At 43.7% G+C, this 23536-nt stretch overlaps 1 protein-coding gene across 1 annotated transcript; it reads right to left on the minus strand.

Moving 5' to 3' along the window:
* Nucleotides 1–183: 183 nt before the first annotated feature.
* ranbp9 (RAN binding protein 9) lies at nt 184–23414 on the minus strand. Its single transcript, XM_072363298.1, has 14 exons — nt 22746–23414; nt 19866–19977; nt 17516–17568; nt 15473–15640; nt 14112–14134; nt 9998–10182; nt 7422–7534; nt 7153–7261; nt 6566–6720; nt 6169–6322; nt 5630–5751; nt 5232–5383; nt 3927–4038; nt 184–2622 (listed from the first exon to the last, which is right to left on the minus strand). The coding sequence occupies exons 1-14, from the start codon at nt 22960–22962 to the stop codon at nt 2492–2494; spliced, it is 1806 nt and encodes a 601-aa protein (XP_072219399.1). The 5' UTR covers nt 22963–23414; the 3' UTR covers nt 184–2491.
* Between the last annotated feature and the right edge of the window lie 122 nt (nt 23415–23536).

Here is a 23536-nt window from a genome sequence, read left to right on the forward strand (position 1 = left end):
TATCTTATTTCCAAAAAGTGCAGGAAGAACATTTTAAAAGGCCCAGAATCATCCACTACGGGGATTTAAGGTGGATTTTCTGCCAGCCGGGTTCAGGATGGAGGCAAACATTTAGCAGGATTATCTTTGGACGACATCAGCTGGGATTAAAGTGAGCGGAGAGCAGGGCAGCATCCAGACAAGTTCCATCGTTTGTTGATTTTAATAGAAATCTTTTCACCCTCACACAAATTGCACATTTTTTTTTCTCCAAATGGACACACAGCAGTGGACAACTTACTGGTTGACATCTTCCTTAAACAGCGTGAACTGGCTAAAAGGAGGAGAAACAAAAAGAATAAAATAAGAGACATCTAACTTGATCTTACCACCACTTTTACTATGGCATGCATAGGTTTCAGACCTTACTCAGAAAGAGACAACAGACACTTTGTCTAAGAAGTTTCTAAACGATGCCGTGACTGCTTGTGATCCGCAAAAAACTGAAAGGAAAAGTAAAGGATAAACAAACCAAGGTACAGAAAACTCCAAACCCAGAGGGGGCGGGGGGGGCTATGATCCGTCATGTGAAGCCTCGGCATTCTTGTTCCTCTGTGGGTGACGAGCACAAGCAAACGGGTGTAAAACGCGCCGCCGAGAGAGGGATCTGGCCGAGCTGAAGGCTGGGCAGCAGGGGGCGCTGTCCTCTGCTGCCGAGCTGAAGGCTGGGCAGCAGGGGGCGCTGTCCTCTGAGGGAGGACGGGTGAAAACAGATGGATTGACTTTCCATAAACAGAATAAAAGCTGACTGCAGCTTCGGAGCCAGGTCAGGGGTCACCGGATTTAAAAAAGGCCAAAGGAGGGAAAATTTGCTACTCGACGTTAAAGTGGGACTGAAATAAAAAGGAGTTTGACCTCGTCCAGAGCAGCGACTTTAAACACAACGGCCAGCTCGCTCAGAGGTGGACTTCACACCCGCTCGGGTCCAAAAGTGGCGTCCATAACTGAGGCACGGGGACAGACTGGGTCGGACCGCACGATTCTGAACCAAGGACGATAAACGAAGGGACAGTTTGGCTCCTGAGTTCTTTCGTAGGCTAAAGATTAGCATAGACATCAATATGAAAATACACATCAACAATGTTTGCATCAAACCTGTTGTGCAGCTGGGTGTTTGGGGGTGGGGGGGGGTGCAGTGAGATCATCACGGGGTTCCTACACAGGGTTTCCTTTGCAGAAAGCCCAGAAATGTTCTCCGATAATTCAGCCCGGCTGCAGTTAGCACACGTTACATCAAAGCAGAAACCACATGTGGTCGAATCGGCCGACTTTCTACCTGCGTTGGAGACCTGGAGTCCGACGGGAAACACAAAAAGGACCAACCAGCACACGTCAGGGGTTGCTGGTGTCAGTACAAAGCATTAAAGGATTGGGTTTTTTTCCTCTTTCTCAATGATTTCCTTTCATAACTAAATATGTCGCTCTATTGATATAATTCCATTTAGTTAAATTCGTATATAAACGTTAACATGTACACGCTCTTCACTGGTAAATCGGTGGAATTGGGACCTTTATTATAATAAGTTGGTGGAACTTGCTCTCGCTGGCGCTCAACAAATATACTGTGTGACAATAATTAATATAATGATAATTAGAATAATAATAATAATCCTCATTGTCTGCACCATGCATGTAAACCTGGAGAAACAAAGAGCCAAAAATAAAACAAGAGCCAGGCCCCGCCCCCTGGTCACAGGCCCCGCCCCATCCTCCTGGCCCCGCCCCCTCCCGGCACTTTGCCCAAGGAAACAAAAACTAAACAAAAGAATAAAAACGGGGAACGTCAAGTCGAGACTGTAGACTCTCTCTGGCCTCTTCCAACTCCGAGGCTCCGCCCACGTCCTGAAGTCAGTGAAGGGGGGGGTGGTGCAGGGCGGGTGGAGGCCGGGGTTTGAGCGCTCAGCGAGTCTCGGTGTACACGTCTCAATCCTCCATGTTTGTGTGTATGTTTGCCAGGTTTACAGGGACCATGATGGTCACTGGTCTGGTATTTTACCCCCCCCCCCCTCCCTCCATTTATGTACGACCTGGGTTTTCTATTGTTTCTGCCAGGCTGTCCAGCCCCGGTTCAGACGCTGGGTGTCTTGCGGCGAGTCCACATAAGTTTGGCTCTAAGTATTTTGAAGCTGGCTGCTGTTCCCCCGTCATCAGTCAAGAGGATGCAGCAGCCTCCGAGGATGGGAGCGACCAAGGTGGAGGCGCCATTTCATATTTACGATGGAAAGGGAGGCGGCGTTTGTGTTTAAATGTATGTGGTGAGCGTTTGGCGCCCTGAAGACTTGCCCAGAAATGACTTCCGACCCTCGGTGGCGCTCGTGTCGGTTGGTCAAAGCAGAACAAGAAGCGAGTGAGATGGTTCTCCTCGGCTAAAGAACTACGCTGACGGAGGAGGTGGAGGAAGACATTTCTGGACAGGCCCTCAGAGAGTGTGTGCGTACAGGTGTGCATGTGGTTAGTGCAGGTAATCGTCCACAGAGGCGAAGGCGCAGGAGCCGCTGCCAGTTCGTGCCATGATGGCGAGGCATTGGGCGGCCTGGCCCACTGCCAGGGCCAGGGGGGGCTGCTTGGGCAGATTGTGAGTCTCTGCAGAGAAAAAGGAGAAAGAGGAAGGACGTGTCAGCAGGTCTTCAGCTTATTAAACTGCGCACGGCGTCAGAAACGCGCTCGGTTCACAGCTGGGATGGACAGAGCTGCTCGTACACTTTGTGTTGAAACGCTCACTGAAACTCAGCTGCGTGCACTCAAGCCAACTCAAGCTAGCAGATTTCTGAATGTCCTTTTATTCACATGCTAACGTCTCCCCTCTGCCAGCAAGATGGCGTCGGCACACGAGTGTTCGGCTGCTCTCCAACTGAAGAGCGAAGGCCGCTAATGTCGCCCTGTTTGGACAGAAAGCCGATCAGACCCCTGCTTGTGCAGCATCTTAGAGACTAAAGTTGTTTCGTAAAGTCGCTTCACAGCTGTGAGCGGATCAGCCGTCAGAGAACCGTTTGGCAGCACGGTAACCGTGGTAATGAGGCAGCTGTGATCCACAGTCACTGTGGAACTTGTGCTGTTCTGCTTGATGAGATATCTTTAGTAAACGGTCCCATGTGGATTCTACAAATCTTTTTTGGGAGGCTTATATGTAAAAGTTATCCATCGGTGCATCGTCCCAGGCAACTGACATCCAAACAGTCTCTTGTCCTGCAGATATTTATCTTGATAAGACTATAAGTCAGCTGATCACCAACTTAAATGACTTTAAAGCCTTTTATCGAGTGCCAACAGCCCTCTGACCTTCTATAAAAACTGGCTCCTCTATAGTGGCAGTGGATGAATTGTGTGTAAATGCAAAGTTTAAAACCATGCATGAAAGCTTCCATTTTATTATCCTTCTGGTAAACTGATGCATGTACATCTTTCCAAAGAAAAGCCAAGCCAAGAACACGGTTGTTTCTATCCAATTAAAGCAGGAAGCAGTGTGGAGGGTATTTAATTTACTTTATTCCTCTACATAAAATGTGAAATTTGAGCTTTTTGCTCACTTTGAGTCCGAGTTTCAGACGGGGAGGAGAGAAGTTAAATATAATGCTGCACTCTTCTGTGAGCTCACAAATGTTTAAAGTTCAAGCTCATCCTTGACCTGTGACCTTAGACGCCACCAGTTCGGATAACACGCCACCAGTTACCTAAAACACACAAGTCGTGTCCTGAGCGTTATCTGGACCAGCAGATTTGATTTCAGGGCATTAGTCTCAGATTTCTATAGCAACACAAATACAACAGAAGCTCTATTTGTGGCGCAAAATGTGACACGCCCACAAAAACCAACACAAGAGCAAAGCAGAGATGTAACGCCATAGCAGAAAATGGTCTTTTGTGAGGGACTTTTACATGAAACCTACCTAATATTGCACTGTTGAGGGTGGAGCAGACCGGCTCTCTCTGAATGGCGTCCAGCTGGTAACCGACTGGGCTGTTCCAGGGGTCAGAGTAGGCCAGCAGGCTGAACGCATCCTGCAGCAGACAGAAACAGACACCGCTCACACCTCTTCTTCACGTGTTTTTACACCAGAGACCGTCATCCATGGATGAGCTCTGCACATTCCTGCAGCTCCTGTCAGACTACCGGTGCCATGTTGAGACAGATCGCGTCACATGACTCGCTGAGACCGAGTAGAGTTTGGAACATATTTGGTTTAATCCAGTTTTCCCATGGAAACGATGGAGCTTTAAGTTAATCATGGAGATCTTCAGGGTTCTGTGTTTGGAAAAAGTACTTTTTACTTTATGAAATAACATTATTGGACAGATCAATAGATGCTCATCCATGAAGAACAAATCAGTTGGTCAGACAACCAGCTTAAAAACAGAGGTCTGGATGAGTGCTTCTAAATTCAGACGAGACTGATTTCCTTGACCTCTGACCTCTGTCACCACGGGGTCGCACAGTTCGCTCACACAATAATCAAGTTATTAGGCGTCGTTCAGCAGAAGCTGGCTCAGGTGACCCTGAACCAACCCTTAAGGCAGCTGAACCGTGGGACCCTCTGAGCAACTTTATGGTCTCCCTTTCCTCCCTCAGCAGGTATCCTCGGCCTGATGTTACGGTATTTGTTGACGTCTCTGTCCTCTCACCCAGCCAGCTGGTGGAGGCAGATGGCTGCCCTCACTGAGCCTGGTACCTTCCTGCTGCTGCATGCTCAGGGCTGGTGATTTATCACAAGCAAAGACTTGATGCAACCCGTTTGTTTCCTCAGCCAAATGAGTCGGCGTTTTAATGTATTTGACTGGACTGAATGAAACGGACCGTAATCTAATCTGATTTGTACTGAACTCATTTATTCCTCATTAAAAAGGACTTTGTCATTACTTTTGTTGTCAATTTGTACTAAATAAACAAATTAAACTGAATCACGAGCTCCTTCCAGTGTGGCTGTTCTGAAATTCTACTAATCTTACAGTTTTAAACGTTACCAGACGACGCTTACAAATATAACCCGACCCTGCTTGGCTTTCAGAAAATCTGACTGAAATTGTGACCAAAATGTATTATTATTGGCCAACTCCAAGCAGATTTTACCTCGTGTTGTTCTCTTTTGATCCCTGAACAACAAAGATTTAGCAGCTCAGCCGTAATGTTTGGCCAAGACATCAAAGGTCTTAAAGAAACTGCTGCAGCGTAAAAAAGTCTTTGTGGTTCGGGTTACCTTGAGCATCTTCTTGTTGGCGGAGTTCTTGCCACACTCGCGGCGGAGGTGTTCGCTCATGCTCTGGAGCTCCCTGCCGAAATGAATCATTCTCTCGATGGCCGCCTGGCTCCCCCCACACAGCTGCCTCTTGGACTGAGCCGACTCCACCTCTGTTGAGTCCGTTCAGCAGAACAGTTGCATATATTTGGTACTTTTATAGGATGTAAGGACATATATTATATGATCATGACAGAATTTATACCAAAAGAATAATTCTGCCTTTTAAGACCAGTGGTTCATTTAATTCTTACAGGGAATCAGATGCCTGAAAAGAGCATAACTCCTGCCAAAGAGGCTGCTAAAATAAACCGCCTTATCAAGCAGGCTCGAGTTAAGTCGCCATCAGCTCTACTCACCCATATCTGCATCGCAGTCGTCGGGCTCAGTGGCGTGTTTGGAGGTGCCGTTGAGGAACCCATTGGAGGACGATTCTGTCACTCCGTTGGTGAAGTGGTCAACCTCCATGTCCACATCGTTACTGAGGGAAGACGGGGGGGTGAAAACACACCGTCAGAAGCTGCAGCAGCTCACAACAAGCTCACAGAGGAGTTCCTCCAACTATTAGACTGACAGCAGCTTCCTGTTCCTGCAAACTGACTCCCAAGCAATAGCAAAATAACCGAGTTTCTGGCCTCATTTTGATTAAAAACAGTTTATCATTAGCTGTTGTAATGCAGGAGGAACTTGATCAGATGGTGGTTGTGCAGCGTCACATCTGCTAAAATGGAAATGATGGGATCACGCAGCCAGTTTGTCTGGTCGAGTCATTTAAATGCCAAAGTCTGCTTTTTGCCATCATCAAATAAGAAACAGGGTGTAACCACCAACGCAGAAGTTTCTTAGGAAACAGCAGGCTCAACCGGTTGAATTGTGCAAACGTGGAGTTACTCGGTACCTGGTAATGGTTTGTTGACTGCGACTCCCATTGAGGCTAATGTCAGAGGCCGGGAGGGTGGAGCCAGAGCCTGGGGGGCAGGGCTTGTGACTGTGAGGGGAGGAGCTATGGCTCTTATTAGACGTCACACCATTACAGCAGTTGCTGTCAAACCCTAAAACAAAGAAAGTGGCATGTGTTAAAGACGTCTCGGCACAGGTTTACCCCTCGTTCAGAACGATGCCGGACGGTGATTTTATCTTTTATTCAACATAATGCATTGTAAACACGTGACCCTTTCTGTGCCACAGCCTCTGAACTAAGAAGCCATCATCTCTGTGTGAAACTGAGCTGCATTTGTTCCAGAAGCCTGTTCTGGTCTCCAGATGTGACCATACGGAGCACAGCTGGACCGTACCTGTGAGGTAGGGCTGGGAGCTGCTAGCTTTGTGGGTGGGGCTGCTGAAGGGCCGGGGTGAGCTGGGGTAACTGTCCTGAGACTTTGGGCTTCGTCCTCCAAGACACCTCACCTCACTGTCCGTCCCATTCACCATCTCTATGAACTGTCTCACCCTGGGGATCAAGAACGGGAGGAGGGGGGGGCGAAAAGAGGTCGGGACAAATAAAAAAAATCAGTCAAAAGTGCAAATTGAGGAGGAATGAATGCACAAAGACAGATAAAAACAAATAAAATGATTAAACACAGAAGAAAGAAGTAGGTCAGCCGTGAGAAAAAGGGAAAGTTCTTAGAGAATTAGCAAACTGAACAAACTGTCAGCACATCCCTTTAAAAGTCCAATAAAACGTCTTCTTTTACCTAAAATAAAAACCTGAATACCTTCCACATACAAACAAATTTCACATGGTTCACCAGAGATACGAGCAAGGCTGTGACTGAAGCTGCTTTCATGGTAAGGAAAGAAAAAAGCAGTTTCAGTAAAGAATCCTACAAGCAGGAGGAAACCGCTCCGATGAGGGATTTTCATCAAACTGTCTTGGTCTTACTTGAGCATAAAGAGGAGGTCTGGGTTCCTTTCCAGGAGGTTGGGGTAGAGCTGCTGGGTGGTCTCGATGGCTTCCCCCATTCTACCCGACAACACCAGCTTCTGGATCTCTGCAAACACGTCAGGAGCACCATTTATAGCCTGCTCTGCAGCACGCTACGCTTCATTTAATAAGATTTAAAATGCGTTTACATGTGGTCAATGTGCCACAATAATCTAACGATCACATAAGGATCAGAAGTCCCATCATTAAGAGCCACGAACACTCACTCTGTCGGTTTTTGATGGAAGCCAGCTCCTCCTGCACAGCCTGGTCAGTGGATTTGGCGAAAGCTTCAGCTGTGGCACAATAGCTGTGGTGCACCAGGTAGGAAGCCACCATCCTGAAAACCCAAAGAGCCGTTAGAAGCAGATTCAACAGGAACAGTTTCCTCCTCACACCTCTGATCAGACAAAATAACTTGTATAGATGAATATAATGAAGTGAAACGGGCTTAGTTCATGTGCTTTTCATTAGGAAACTATGATTTATCCAAAGGAGAAGTCCAATAAAAGCACATTTTATCGTGTTCTTGATGTGGTTACAGTGAGCACATAACTTCATTACCAGCTAAAACAATAAGCAATGAAAGAAAAAGCCACAGATATATGTTTAAAGTGGCTGATTATCCTCGCTGTCCTCATTCATTTTCCATTTAACCCCAATTTGAAGAGCTGTTTTGAAGTTGCTTCATCTGTAGCTGCACTAAGGAACAGCGAGATATAATTATCGTCTTTAATTCAGCCACAGTTTCCTGTCCAGACTGAAAAAAAGCCGCCTGAGATATTGCTGCTCGTCAGCATTTGAAGCTACACAAGTTTCAGATGACGACTGAGCCCTGCACACCCCGACGGATATTTTCTCCTTCGCCACAGTGAGGGGACGGCGGTATGCACCCCCATCTCCCCTCTGTTGGCATAGCGACGGGATGCTGTCCAACTCCGGTCCTGGAGGGCGGCTGTCCTGCAGGTTTTAGAGGTTTCCCTGCTTCACCTGACTCAGATCAGTGCATCGTTAGCAGGCTGCTGCAGAACTTACTCAGATGAAATGGAGCTCTTAGGAAGATTGAAGCATCTAAAACCTGCAGGACTGCTGTATGCACGACAGAATTCACTGTAAACTAGTCCAACATGTTGTTGTTTGTTTGGAGGAGACTGTTAGCTGTGGGAAAACCTTGAGAATTAAGAGGTTTCTGCCAGTGGACAACAACAGAGTGGGGTCATGTGCTTAAAAATAAAGGATATATCCTGAATAAAGGTAGAGGCGTGTTCACTTTAAATCAACACGGCAAACCTTTTTAGTGTTTTACTATGTGGATGTGATTTTTTTGGGCTGAATCAAGGGAAAAACTGTCAAAATACCCATATTCATGGTTTCAAGACCGTAGCTTTGGTTAATGAGAACTTGGATGATGGCAACTGAGCAGCTTCAGTCTGCTTATGAAGACCATCTGAGACAACCCAAAGTTCATATTTACAGTAACCCGAAAACTGAGCTCGTTTCACGGTTTCCAGGAACAGGAGAGGAAACTGAAACACTCCAGACTTTAATCGAGTTCTGGTGTCTTTGTACTCCTCAGATTAATTCCTGAGACTTTGAAAATGTGTTTCGTGTCACATAGCTTCAGAGTGTGCTGCAGTCAGAACATGAGCAGGAAGTCAGTGGAAAGTCTCTTAATATTAGTTTCCAAATGTTTTCATCTGACTGTTTGCACTTCAACACAGAGTATAAACCTCAAAATGCATCAGTGTTGCTCAACAATGACTCGTCTTCTTGGCCGTTTATCATTTGCACACAGCTGCTTCTTTCCATGAATCATCTCTCAGGACACTGCCAACGCTGTGCACAGGGAAAGTTGTGTTTAGGAGACTCATCCTCATGTTACTCTTCCTCTACAAAGACAAAAACACTTCCCATTTACTGGAGAGAGCTTAAAAACTTCCTGTTTTCATCCCAGCCAGCGAGGGGACTTCTGGATAAACAACTCCCTCCATCAACTGGAGATTAAATCCATTCAGGAGAAGTAATCATAGCAACAGAGAGCTAATCCCATCAGGGCATGGCATGAGCTTTTACTTCTGGATCACAGCTCTGGTTCTGTGTTTGGGAAGCTTGGATCCACTTCATGCCACCTGCAACACTTCCAACAGTCTCAATGCTCAACTTCAGCTAATGCATAATGAAGGAAAAGTAGACCAAGAAGATACAATATGAAGAACCCGCAGGTGTAACACTAAAGTAGCTATAAACTACCCTCCCTCAAGAACAAGAAACTCTACTTTAGGTCAGATTAGTCGGCTCCAGAGGCCTAACGAGGCAGCAGAAATCTGGCCCACAGAGGAGGACGAGTCATCAGCACTTTTAATCATTTTCCAGGGTAAATAAACACTAAAAATCAAACTTTTTTTGACACACTTGGACCAGACACTGTTGTCATGGTAATGCCCTGTATCAAACAAATATGTAAACATTTAAAACCACATCAGATTTCACGGGGAGCTTATCAGTCAGCCGTCTCCTGTTTATGTGGACAGGACTGAGTAAAGCAGTGATGTGGTCTTTGTAACGATAACTGAACACGAACAGGGGCTGGAAAAGGTTTGTGATAGACGGGAACGAGCTCCGTTATCATGCTAACGGCACCATTACAAGACTGTGATAACCCTCAGAAGAGCCCCGTCAATCTAATTCACCTAAAATGCGCCCAAAGCTAAAAGTGCCATCTAAACTCTGCCACTCCAAGAGCCACAGGGAACATGCATCTACAGGTTTAAACGGGAATAATTCAGTTTTCTAATCCTCTTACTTCTGGATCATGGACTGCCACTCGCCCTCACGCTCTCCGATCGGGAAGCGATCGATCTGGGCCTGGATCTTTGTCCTCCACTCGCGCATGTAGTCCTCGATGTCGAACACGAATGGGTGCTGGCCGAAGTTTGCATCCACCACCTCCCCCGGAGTTTGAAGGCCCACCGTCGGGTACAGGTTAGGCTGCAGTGGAGAGACAGAAGGTCAACAATAAGTACAATAGAGGAAGCAGAGCTTGGAATGTAATCTGGACAATAAATCAAAACAGGAAACAATGAGAGGAAAAACAGGAAAACAGAAAATCTGAGGAAATAAGCTTTTGTCTACAATTACCCCTGAAAATGTGATTTTAAGCTTTTACAATGAAACTGTGATGGCAGGCTGAAGGGACCAGATTTGTTTTAATCCAACACCGCTGTCACGCGGCTTCACAAATGTCATCTTCAGGGATCAAATATTCAGCAACAACTGCCAGCAAAACTACCAAAAACCAGTCCTTTAACAGCTGTTAGTTTCAACAAACATCACCACAGGCAGGTCTGAGTGGGGCATTTAAAAGCTGCCACCTGCTGATCAATACACACGATACTGGCCTATACGTTTATGGCTCCAGAACAGAGTGAGTTCACATAAAAACAAGGTTTTTATCAGTCACTCCAGCTACAAGTAGTCAGGTTTAACTCCATCATGTGTCCAATCAGTGGTTCTGGCATTAAGTCTCATCTAAAAATCACCAACCGTCTATTTTTAACCTTTAAAAGCCTAAAACCACTGACACGGATGAATATTCTGGGCAACAAATCACAGTTATAGTTACACATCAAGTAGAATTTAGAATAAATTTAAGTGGAAAAAGAAAAATGCATCATCCACTGCAGCTGTGAAGCCTTTTAAAAACTGTTTTTAAAGACTGTTTGTTTCAGAGTGAAACAGGAGAAATAACAACATGATGACCACAAGCTGAGAGTCCACTTCCATTTCCAGGTAATATAATCTATTCTTTCTAATAGAAAGACAGGAGTAGATAAAGAGGTAGAACATCCAGTTAATGACAACAGGAATGCTCTGTGGTGACCGTCTTGTGCTTCGATTGCGTCAAAAACCCCTAAAATAACAAGTTTTACCAAGTGATGACGAAAAGAATTAAACACAAGCAGCTACAACTAATTATATTTAAGTGAGAAAGATGTAAAGAGGGCATTTTGAATAAATGAGTAAAGATTAGGTTGTAGTTTAAGCCCAGTGAAGGAGTACAAAGCAGCGAGTGTGTCCCTCAGCGTCGTCTCTGTCATGGTGCAATAACCACAAAGGTCGGCTGTGCCGAGGTGACGCACTTCACTGCACAACTCTGGAAAAACATGAATGTCGGGCTCACAGCCAAGTCTGTTTTTTTGCTGCTCAATAGATTATTGTTGCGGCCTTCTCCCTCAAAAACAACCAGTCACTGTTTTCACCTACAACCGAGAATGCAGGAGGTGGGAAGAGAATAAAAAAACCTTCCCAGCCTCGGCTCAGTTAATTCATGCACGAATCCAACGAGAATTAACATCCACTCGGTGTGGGAGTCGTTCACAAAACAAGGCGTGAGGGCAGAGTAAGACAGGACTGGGCATCACTTCCATCCCATATTTAGAAAGAAATGTACAAACACTGGCCACTTTATAAGGTACAGCTGGTTAACACCATTAGCTAAAACAGCTAATAGCAACTGCATGGCCACAGCTCAATGCATTTAGGCATGTAGAGGCATGAATCTCTGGGTTTACAGAGAATGGCACGAAAAATATCCAGTGAAAAGGCCTTGTTGGTGTGAGAGGTCAGAGGAGAATGGGCCGACTGGTTCCAGATGTTAGGAAGGCAACAATAAGAGCTCGTTCCAACCAAAGAAAGCAGATCTCTGAGCCTGAAACACGTGGAACCCTGCAGAAGATGGGCTGCAGCAGCAGAAGACCACACCGGGGGCCGCTCCTGTCAGCTGACAGCAGGAAACTGAGGCTAAAGCTCACACAGGCTCACCAGAACTGGACAAGAGAAGGTTGGAAAAACGTCGCCTGGTCTGACGAGTCTCGATTTCAGCTGGTCGGGTCAGAATTTGGTGAAAACAGCATGAAAGCATGGATCCATCCTGCCTCGTATCAACGGTTCAGGCCGCTGGTGTAATGGTGTGGGGGATGTTTCCTTTGGGCCCCTCAGTACCAGTTGAGCATCGTTTAAATGCTGCAGCCTGCCTGAGTATTGCTGCTGAGCATCTCCACCCCTTTATGAGCCCAGTTCACCATCTTCTGATGGCTGCTTCCAGCAGGATAAGGCACCATGTCACAGAGCTCATACCATCTCAAATCCCAAGAGTTCCCTGCACTCCGACGGCCTCCACAGTCACCAGATCTCAGTCCAACAGACCTTTGGGATGTGGTGGAACGGGAGATTCCCATCAGATGTGCAGCCGACACATCTGCAGCAGCTGTATGATGCTGTCATGTCAACATGGAGCGAAGTCTCTGAGGAATGTTTCCAACACCTCGCTGAAAGTGTGCCACGAACAATTAAGGCAGTTCTGAAGGCAAAAGGGGGTCCAGCCTTTCACTAGCAGGTGTACCTGATAAAATGGCCGGTGAGTGTATATTTTGGCTGAGATTACGCTCTCTCAGAGTTGATCATTCAAAGAAATGTGAGGGTTTTCACCCCAAAACAAACAGGCCGACCAGCTCCAGGGGTTTAGGTCTGCTTCAGTTTTTACTTCAAGCTGCCCTCGTTCTTCTACACATAAGAGCTTCAGTGTGTTGCTCATCACAGGCGTCAAAAACCAGCATTTCCTTGCAATAGATAATTAGCGAGTGCAGCACAGATTATTTTTTACTCCCTTATTCCTTTCAAAAGTTCCTCGAGACATACGGAGCCCACCTGAATAAAAGGAGCATTTATCCTGACATTTCTGAGAAGTTGTTCAGTCGGGCGTGAACATATCCAAACGTGAGGCATCTGGAAAGTATGAACACGTGCCGGGAGTCACCAAAAGGCAAGGTGAAAGCAGACATCCGGGAGTTTAAGATGAAACCTGTTACATCACACAGCTGTCGAATGAGCAGACAAAGCAGCATAAGCAGTGGGCACCGAGGGGCTGTGCACATCCGACTTTTAACCCGGGACAGAGGCGCTTTGGATGCAGGGTCGGAGTCAATCCACGGCTGATACGTCCGAGCCGGCATGGGAGGTAGCAACGATGTGTGTAAGGTCAGCTTAACCTGTGCAAGCACACACACCGATGTGGGGCTGAGTTCATTACCAAAGAGTCTCCTTTCCTTTCAAGCTGCAACGTAACAGAACTGTGAACAAGGCTCACGTTTGGGACAACTTCACCGATCCAGTACTTATTTCCTTTTAGCTTTTTAACATTTTAATGGAAAACGCTGACACCTGAAAAACTCTCCGTGAGTATCAGCAACTCCTTTTAGTTTACATGTGACCCACCGGGGTCTTTTCTTTAAACCGTTGCTTCAGATAAACTATAAAAAACTGCGTGTTATACAACACTTTTACTCATCAATTCCTTGAATATAGCAATCTCAAAGAGCTTTTCAAAGGCAGCGAAAACAACCATCATGGCACAAATTTGGATTATTTTTCAAATCTGTGACATGTAAAAGGTATTTATCAATTACTTCAAGACATTTTTTGTCTTACACCACTTCAAACTACCCAGATTGTCAAAAAAACCCGATTTATTTCCCCTAAATTTGTGTGGAAAATATATCCCCAGAGCTGTAAATGGGATAAGAAAAAGGTCGAGCCACGTCAGGCCTGCACAAATGTGAGTTACAGCCTCCTTACACTTCATTATTAAAAGAGCAATTTCAATCCACACTGAAACACTCGACCACCTGTGTGCAACTGAATGCAATCAGAGAGAGAATGAAATGAAAGAATATCCAAGTCTACAGTTATAAACACATGAAGCTCACAGATTTTCCAGCCTGCAGTCCATTTCTGAACAGTGTAAACATTTTAACTGCAGTGGACATTCTGCAGAAAAAGAAGCAACCAGTTCTATAAATAGTGCTGACAGATAATGGAGACTAAAAAGATAAAGAGTGCAAACAAAAGTAGGTACTTACTGGTAGGTCTGTGAAGGCAATACCTGGATAGGAACAGAGGAAAAAGGTCAGTTTGAAGGATAGGTGCGATGAAATAATCTGGACATCTTTGTGCAGTAACTGGAGCGCTTCCTTTATCAGGATTACAGGATATTATACTAAATATAAAACATCAAACTTTATCTGTAATGTCATGATTAAAGTAGGAATTCTACCGCTGCGGCCAAAAAGGTGTTAAAAGTCACTGACTTTTTACATTAAAAGACAGATAAATTAAGAACAGAACAACCAAAATGTCTCCGTCCACATGTGTAAGGAGGGAGGAAAAAGTCCGAGCAACGCGTTGGACGCCGTGAGGGAACGGCGAAGTCGACATGACGTCATACACCTTTACCTCGGCTTCAGGTAAGCTGAACTCCCTGCAGCGCTCATCCTAAACAGCAGGTGTCACTGCCAGCCAAATGCCACACAGCTGGAGCAACAACCGGAGGCGTATGCAGGCAGCAGATTCAGTCGGATGGAGAATTTGGAAGCTGTTAAGTGGCTTTTGATTGCTCAGTAGTTTGCTCAGTAATTTTGCCATCATGAGTTTGATGAATCATAGCTCCGTGTTCAGCTCCAAACACTGCAGCAGCTGGATCGCTTTAATCTTAAGATCAGCTTCACTCCAGCCTTCCTGTCGATATTCTGAGACGTCATCCTAATTCGTTTCTTAACTGATCCCTTTCAGCGCCCACCAGAGTCGCATTAAGCTCCTGCTGTTGCCGCTTTTCATTAAAAGCTTTCCTCTGATGAACTAGCGAAGTGCTTTTATTGTCGAGAAGCTATGATAAATGCGGTGTGAAATGAACAAAAAACTCCTCAAATCAACCGGAAGCAGGTCAGACGGTGTTCTGTGCCATTTGGTCAGCAGTTTAAATGCTGCAGGGAGGAACAGCACAGACAAAAACAGCTCAGGTGACCTGAATAGAGCAAAAGGTTACAGGACTTTGTGAAAGGTGTGCAAGCAGCAAAGCACAAACGCATCATCCAGGTATGCAGCTTCAGTTTGCTGCATAGTGGGGAGGAAAAATAAAGCCAGCACAGCTCGATGGCTTGCAGATATCTGCAGCGCAGCTCAGTGTTTCCCACAAAGGGAGAACTGCATCTGCACTGCGATCATATTCTGCTATTATTACACATATCTACATATAGACAACATCCTGCACATCTGTCTCATTAGAGCAAACTTCTGTATGTGATCTGGATCATTTGATGAGTCATGGACATGTTCAGCTGTGTGAAAATGTGGATTTATTGTCTTAAGTATTAGAAACGAGTAATGAATTGGATCTCCAGAGGTTAACATACAGGTTCAGGCCACTGGTTTAAAGGCTCCTCACCTAGGCTGTGGCCATTCTTTGTGTAGAAGCAGGTGTTGTTGATGAGGTTAACGCAGCAGCCAATGACATCGCCCGTTGTAAACGTGGGTCCGTAGGGTTGTCCAGTGCCAGACGAGCAGAAGGAGTGGCCGTCATCTCCGTGGTAACCATACGAGTGCTTGTCCCAACCTGAGAGGTGCGGATACAGAAGTGTGTAAACTGATTCATAGACTGCAGCCACAGTCTAACACGACTGAAGTGGAAATCTAAGTAAAAGAAAATAAACTCATGTTTTCAAAGGCTGTGGCAAATGATAGACTTAATTTAAATAAAAAAACTAAAAAGCTCGGTCAGTGAGGACATCAGTGCCAACAGAAAGGATGAGAAGCAGAGCGACCGCCTAATGAAACTGAAAGAACCGGCAGCAGCTCGATGGCTGGAACAGCCACGAAGCCTGATGCGTGCCGTGCATGCAGCAACGTCTCCGCACGGCGACCTTTGACCTCTTGCGCCGTTTTTATTTTTTTTCTTAAATCGTGAACTAGGAGAGTCCTCAGGGTCAGCCAGCCAGAAGAAACCTGCAGGGGCTCACTGCCTTGCTCAAGGACTCCTCCGGGCGCTCTACTGTAAATAAACCTGTCAAATGAGCCCGTTCAGTCGCTGGGAGCCGTTACTTTACCATTAATGAGACAGCAGAAGAACACAGCTCAGTCATTTTTTCCTAGAAAGACGAATATGCTCTCAGAGTCAGGATGCTTTCACCTTTTTGACCCTCTTTCTTTGGCTGCCAACTATAGTCTCCACACACAGAAAACACCTTTTGTTTGATTCCTCTGTTTTTAACCCCAAATATTAGACTTGATGAGCACTGAATAGAAAATAAATGTCAATATTTTTCACTGCTGAATGAAAGTATCGCCTAAAAAGAGCGTCCAGTGCTTCCTTTAGCTGTTGTTTTCCTTGAAATACTACAGAAACCAAAGTTTGATCTGAGTAAGCAGGCTGTAAGTAAGCAGCTTCTCCTTCAGCACAAACTGTTTTAACGTTAAAAAACAAGAGGCAGGATCCTGGGAGTTGCTGCTGAGCTGCAGGATGAATCCTGCCGTTGCCACATTCATCACCGGGAGACAGCTCTCAACTCTGCAGCACTCTGGCATCCCAAAACGAGTGCTTCTTCCAGTTTGCTCTGGCCTGGCGTTATCTCTGCATGAAGAGAGCGGAGCACCAGGGCGGGTCCTGCTCTCAGGCTGGTGAAGGCTCCTGTTTGAACTGATAACCTCAGGATGATGTCATCATCACGGTGCAATGGGAACATATCACGGCCAGAACAGGAAGAAGAACTTTCAACAAGGTGCAAGAGCCCGTTTTAAAGTACCTTTCTTAATTAAATGTCGTCTCTTTTCCCCCTTAAATCAATTTATTAATCTGCAGGGTATGTTTAATGCCACCGGCTCGTATCGGAAGTGTCCAGCAGCTGCAGCTTCAGTGTCCAAATTCCCTCAAATGTTAAGCAACACTAGTTCAAACACAAAGAGATGAGTGGAGGTACAGCATGACACAAAGGTCAGAATGTCTCACAAGATAACGCATCACGTGTTTCATCTAGTTCAACAAATACAATTAAGAAAGCTTGGAAAACACCTTCATGTGCGAGTTTGTTTAAATCAAAGAAAATGAACCGGTTTCCTCTCACAAAGCTGAAATGTCATCGTTATTCTGTCCTAATAAGACCATTATCTGTGTTTTTCTTACATTTATTTGTCCGTTTGGTGATGTTTCGTGTGCTCATATTAGACATAATTGGTGGAATCGACTGTTTTGTGTACCTGGAGCACACGGTTGGAGCAGAGCTGAACTCAATGACATTTCCACATTCATTTTCCTGTCCTCTGCAGCATTATCACACTTGTAGAAACACTGTGTTCCAGCCTCCCTGACAGAAAACATGCCGATGTAATCAGATAATTGCCATGTTTCCCCTACCAAAGGCCTTTTATTCCCTCTTGGTGATGCAAGCAACTTCACAGGCAAAATGAAAAAGAGTCAAACACAATGTCATCTTACCAGGGAGTCTGTTCATATTTACACCCTGAGCTGAGAGGCCGATGCCCATGTACCTGCGAGACAAACAGAGGAGAGAACATTTATGGAGGAGAATCACAGTCTGTGCACACTGCCTGGTGTTTGGTTTGAAAATCTAATAACGGCAAAGAATGACAAGATATAACAAGGAATTCAACACTGCTGAAGCTCCTGTTCAACACAAAACAGAAAGAATTTAACCAGAAGCATTTCCATAGATTTTACTGGCTCCAAAGTGACATTCAAGGCCATCTATTGGCCTCCTGCATAGGATGAGGGGAAAGCAGCAATTTTAATCAATTTTCATGTTCTTATAGTCTTAACAATCACGTGCTGTTAATTCCTGGCATCCACACGCCTTTTAGCCTGAGATTGTGGCCTTAAAACACAGCAATGCAAGAAGAAACAAGGAAATACTATCAAAGATCACAGATTCAGCAGAAATACACCAGAAATGTGTCAACTGGAGCTTAAATGGTCGACAGCACGAGCAACAGTTAACTCTATTTTATGTCCTCAAAGTCCCAGAAACTTGGGTTAAAATCTTAAAAAGGATAAAAATAAAAAGGTTATGATCCCGGAAGAAAAATTAACCCCATTTTGTTGATTGATTTGTTTAAAAATGAGGGGAACAAACTGGGGAAAGCATCGTGTTTCTTACTGTAAGCATAAACAAGATTTTAACCTCCAAATACATCAGAGAAATTAATCATCTCATTAAGCTGGTATTTCAGTTATTTACAATAAACTAGAAATAAAGTCAGGTGATAAGCCAAAGTAATAAAAATAACTCCCTTTTGATACAAATGAGATATTTTCCCAATATTTGGGAACATTTCAACCATTTTCAGTCACCTTGTTACTGTTATGAATAAATTAGATAACATCTCCTTTATTTTTCAGCTTCACTCCACTTCATCATAAACAGAAATAAGAATTCATTGTATTTCCACTCAGAAACATGGATGTGCTGGACTTCCATGACCTTTAGTGGAGCTGATAAAACTGAAAATAAACTACATTTTTAAACATTTAAAGGCCTGAATCAGACGATAGTTTCTAAGCATGATAAAATAAGTCGTTCGAACCCATAGAGTCCTGAGATTTTAAAGAGGTCACGTGTTTATTAGCATTGACAAATGCCCTACATCGTAGCATTTATAGCCTGTGCTAATTTGCAATGGCCACCGGCAGATGAGGCTTTGAGTTATACAGGAGCATCATTTACGATCACTACTCCCAACATTACTTTTTACATCAACTCCTGGATACTGTGTGCCCTACAGATGCTCCCTGATCCGACCAAAGCGTGTGCACGGCCTCTTTGATGTGTTAAAAGAGCTGCAGATCCCATTTTAAAAGGATTTCAAAGAGTGGGTTTGTTAACCACACGCATTGATCTGTTGGACTGAATCAGCTGAAGTCATGCGACTCGTGTTCAAAACACAGAACCAGTAAATGACTCGGTTTAGAATTACAAACTGCCCACTGGGGATTTCATTCATGCTTCTAATTCATTAGTGTTTGGAGTGTTTTAATGTATACAAACTTTATTTGGTGAACAATATACGTGTTAAATAAGCGGATGACTCCTAATAAATAGCAGAAAAGCATTTAATAATGGTTTAGAGCCCTTTAGGAAGAGCAAAGCATTAGCTCCACCTGTATTCATAAAGGTGGAGCCACTGTTACTGGACAAAATGTTCATTCACATGTTATATCATGTAGATTTAGGTTATTTTTCACCTACCCCAACAAAAATAAACAGATCAGTCATAGATAGACAGTGAATTAACTTTTGGGTTAAGGTACATCCTTCCAGACGAGCTTCTTATTGTTGTCATACTTGAGTTTGGAGATTATTTATATTATTAACAAGCTTTAAAGTCAGTAACTTTGAAAGAGGTCCCTTAAAAACAACCTTAAAGGTGTCAAGCCTTCTGAAGGCTGTTAGCATGGCTGTAGAATCGCATATGGTACAACTCAGTTAAATCAAACCTTATAGTCCCGCTTAAACAAGCCGATATCCACCCATGACCAAGTTTGACCATGTAAAGAAGTTCATTTTCTTCACAAAATCTTAAATCTCTCAGGACAAATAAATATATGCAGTCTTATAACTGTCATGTAAAGGGTTACAAAATATTTAATACAAAGATATTTTCAGAAATATTAAGCCTGTTAAGATGGAACATGCTGACTAATGAAGGCAGGATTTCAGGATTAAAACGGTTCAGGAGCAAAGCGTTCGTGTTGGAGTAAAGAAAATTGACATGCAGGTGGCAGAAATAGTTTATAAATGGAACTAAATGCTTTTGTTCTGTCTTCTTACCCATCTCGGCCTTTACTGATAATCTTCACCTCAAAGTAGTAGACCCCACAGGCAGCTGGGATGGGGTGGGTGGCTCGTACAGACGCTGCATCCTTGGGGGTTTTTCCGTGACCTTGATGTAAAACACAACTTATTTCAGAATATAGTAGATCCTTTTGTGCTCATTTAGGAGGGGAAAATGCTGTGAGTGAAGCAGCTACTTTGACTAAGAAACCGTCATGTTGAAGCTGATTTAAAGCACAGTTATAGGTTGTGTATAGAGTTGGTAGAATTGTTCTGGGGGAGACGAAACCCCCAGAACAAATATTGACAAAGACAAATGCAGACAAACTAAGTACATAGCTGTAAAAGGGAACTCTGGTCATATCTGCCAGTGATTTTCCAACACTGAAAGGCTGCTTCATTGAGCAAATAATGTTAAAGTCATTGTCAAATCAGCTCAGAGGAGGGTGGGAGCCAGGGGCAAATACTAGTTTTCCCTAAATTTGATCAGGTAAAATTTAAAATATAATAATTTATGTACTTTGTCCCTATGGGAGAGTGTGCTTAGAACTAATAAGATTTCATCTGAAACATGAAGTTACAGCTTTGTATGTTAGGAATAGATTTTATTAATAAACTTTAGCGTAAGGGTGTCAGTGGCTCTGAATGTGTACCTCCTGCTCATCTTGTTAGTATCAGAAACTGGCCTTAACTCAAGCAGCTACAGCTGTCAGCAGCATCATATTAAACAGGTTTACACCTTTGGAAATTATTTAGCAGCAGTCTGTAGTCTTTGTGACAGATGGACAAGTCGGCTGCTGTTATTAATAAAGGTTTTAAATCTCATTACACTTGGAAATACTGAGTCATGACAAGCACATGACCAACAGAATATCTGCTTTAATCTTAGGTTTAGAAGCTAGTTAATCTACAACAAATCATCCAATGTCTAATTTCAATTACAGACAGGTCAATTAATGAAGTCAATGTTCAAATAACATCTGGTTACATGTAACAAGCAAGATGCACCATCTCAGGAGCAGGTTTAATTACTTATCTGGATCATATTCCTTTATAACCACATGCAAACTTAGAAAACCTCCATTTTACATGTGATTTTGTAGTGCTGGTTTTCAGATGGTCACCATTACAGTGAAGAAAATATAATAAAAATAAACCTTTACCCAAAACTATGATCAGAGTCAACTAACATAATCCTAATAAAAAAAAAAACATTAAAAAAAAGAAAGAAATCCAGTTTACAAATAATTACACTCTGGAGTCGGTGTCACTTTTAGTGGATTATATAAAATGATGCACTCTGGGTAAATTAACTGATTAATGGGAGATGTTAAGTTTTTGGATCTTATGTTGATAGATCTATTATTTCTATAAGTTCTACAAGCAGATGTGTGAGATTACTGCAAAAAGCTGACATTTTCCACACAAACACTGCAGCATATATTCAGAGTTTTAACTATATTTACAGTTGCTGTGTATTGATTGAAATATTCAGATGCATTGTTTAGTTTAGCCAATATTCTTAAACACTATATTTAAGTATGTGGAACAACTTCCTGGCACCAATCAATCAATATTTTCAGCTCTGATCCCCGTTAGTAAGATGTCACATATCTGCACAAGTCTTTCCATTTCAGAAAAATTGATGCTTACTTTAATTAGAATTAAAAAGTTATGTGTATTGTAAATTGGGTTTCAAAGAAAATAGCCTATTATAGAGATTTAATTTAAATCAGTCTTATTTATAGAGTGCCAAATCACAACAAATGTCACCTCAAGGCCTCTCAAAGACAGTCAAATTCAAGCCAGACATTTATGTGTGTCAGCATGATTCAGCTTCTACAAAACCACTATAACATTGGACATTTTAAAATCTAGTTCACCATAAATAGCCTTAGTGTTCAAGCTTAACACTGCTGTGGAAATGTGTAGCTTAAAAAGGGCTTTTTGTTTTGGTGCCATTTTCCTTGTGCTCCCTGTTTGAAGGTTTATGTAAAAGTTAAGAATGATTAAAGTTACTCCAAATCTTACATCCTGAATGATATTCCAGTAAGTTGTACAGACACATAACATTCAAGCTGCAAAAAGGAAGTGTGTGTAGAAGGCCAGTCAGACCCAGAATAGGAGAACACACCCAGGAAGCGCAGTTACACCTTTTTTTCTTTTTAAACACTAGCCTTTTTTTTTTTTTTAGGCCTGCACCAAAACCCCTCATGATAGCTTTGCTAAGCAACTAGTCCAACCTGAATGTCAGACAAGACACTTGGTATTAAACTCTCAGCAACAAAAAAGTACTCATGTCATCAACAGCTATTTTACTGGAAGACAAAGAATTCTTCGGAGTAACTTTGTCTTATCACGACACGAGACACTGTGTATATCCTGGCATTTAATTCCCTAATAATGCTACATTAGCCTACCAGTTGGTTGTCTAACCCAGGCACATTTTTGGCCAACTCCAAACGATATCATTCTGAAAACCAACCAAAGCAAAAAATCACCCCAAGTGTGCTTTATTAAAGGACGGTGCAGATATTAGTTGTTATGTGTCAAATTTTTAAAAATAGCTCGTCATAGTCCGTTGTGAAAGCGTCATGGTGGCAGTTCGTAAAGCTGACCAACTGGTTAACGGGGTAGCAGCAAAGGCTAACGAGCTAGTAGATCAAATTTTGGCTGTGACTACACCTCGCCAGCTGGTCGGGTTGCAAGATGTCCTCTGTCTTGTTGTTGATGAGGCTACTAGCCTAGCCTACTTTGTTTTTAGCCACAACGGCAGCTGGCTTTGATCCGCTAACCGTGTAGCTAAGCTACGCTAGCAAACTTGATGCTAGCATTCGTCAATAAAGTGCTTAACTTGAATATGTGTTTGTGTCATACCTTTATAGTGTACACGAAGATTGTTCTGAGAGAGCCCAATGTAGCTAAACTTGTCCTTCGGGCTCCATGACCGGGGAAGAGGGGTCTCGTTTTCATTAACGGCTGGATAGAGCCGTCGGAGTCGCTGGTTGAGCTCCTTTTCCTGCTCGTTCAGAGCCAAGTCTCCATGGACAACTACCGACATCAGAAACCCACTGCCCGTCGACTGTCCAGACATTGCTACGACACGGGTTTTAGTAAAATGGCTTGTCAGTAACAAGCCAGAACCACTGGTGTCCGTCAGTGTCAAGTTTTGAAGGGGGTTTAGCAAAGCTAGCTAGCTAGCAGGCTAAGCTAACTGGCTTCGCTGGTCTCAGAGAAGCAGCCAGAGCTGGTTAGCCGAGTAGCTAACCTGGCTAACGCTTTTAGCTTGGCCAGCAAAGGCAAAGCAATCGCTGAAACGGCTCAAGCTGACATTAGGTGACAAAAAGCCACAAATAGAGACCCTAAAAGGATACGATCTGCCACAGAGATCCTGCAAGTAGTTAAAACACAGACGATATGGTCCGTGCTAGGAGCAAAGTAACTACTAGCGTTGGGCTAGACGGATCGACAAAGTATAATAAGCTTCGGCTAGCCTCGATCTTTTGTTTGTTGTCGGAGCGTTATCCGTAAATCTGATTGGCTGAGAGCAGCTCCACTCACTTCCTATGGGAACGTGAAGTCAATGGACTGAGCTGTGAATGTACAGCAGACAGATGATGAGGTGTTATATCTGTAGTTTTAAAAGTTAGTTACGGTGAGTTATCATT

This window comes from Leuresthes tenuis, unplaced genomic scaffold (assembly GCF_036924035.1).
Source record: "Leuresthes tenuis unplaced genomic scaffold, fLeuTen1.0.hap1 SCAF_14, whole genome shotgun sequence".
In the NCBI taxonomy this organism is placed as follows: Eukaryota; Metazoa; Chordata; class Actinopteri; order Atheriniformes; family Atherinopsidae; genus Leuresthes; species Leuresthes tenuis.

Coding starts and splice junctions, on each gene's coding strand:
- ranbp9 (XM_072363298.1), bottom strand. CDS start 22,962: ATGTCTGGACAGTCGACGGGCAGTGGGTTTCTGATGTCGGTAGTTGTC. Junction 7,535..9,997: donor TGGCAGTCCATGATCCAGAA/GTAAGAGGATTA, acceptor TTGGGTTTTCAG/GATGGTGGCTTCCTACCTGG. Junction 5,384..5,629: donor CGACTGCGATGCAGATATGG/GTGAGTAGAGCT, acceptor CGGACTCAACAG/AGGTGGAGTCGGCTCAGTCC.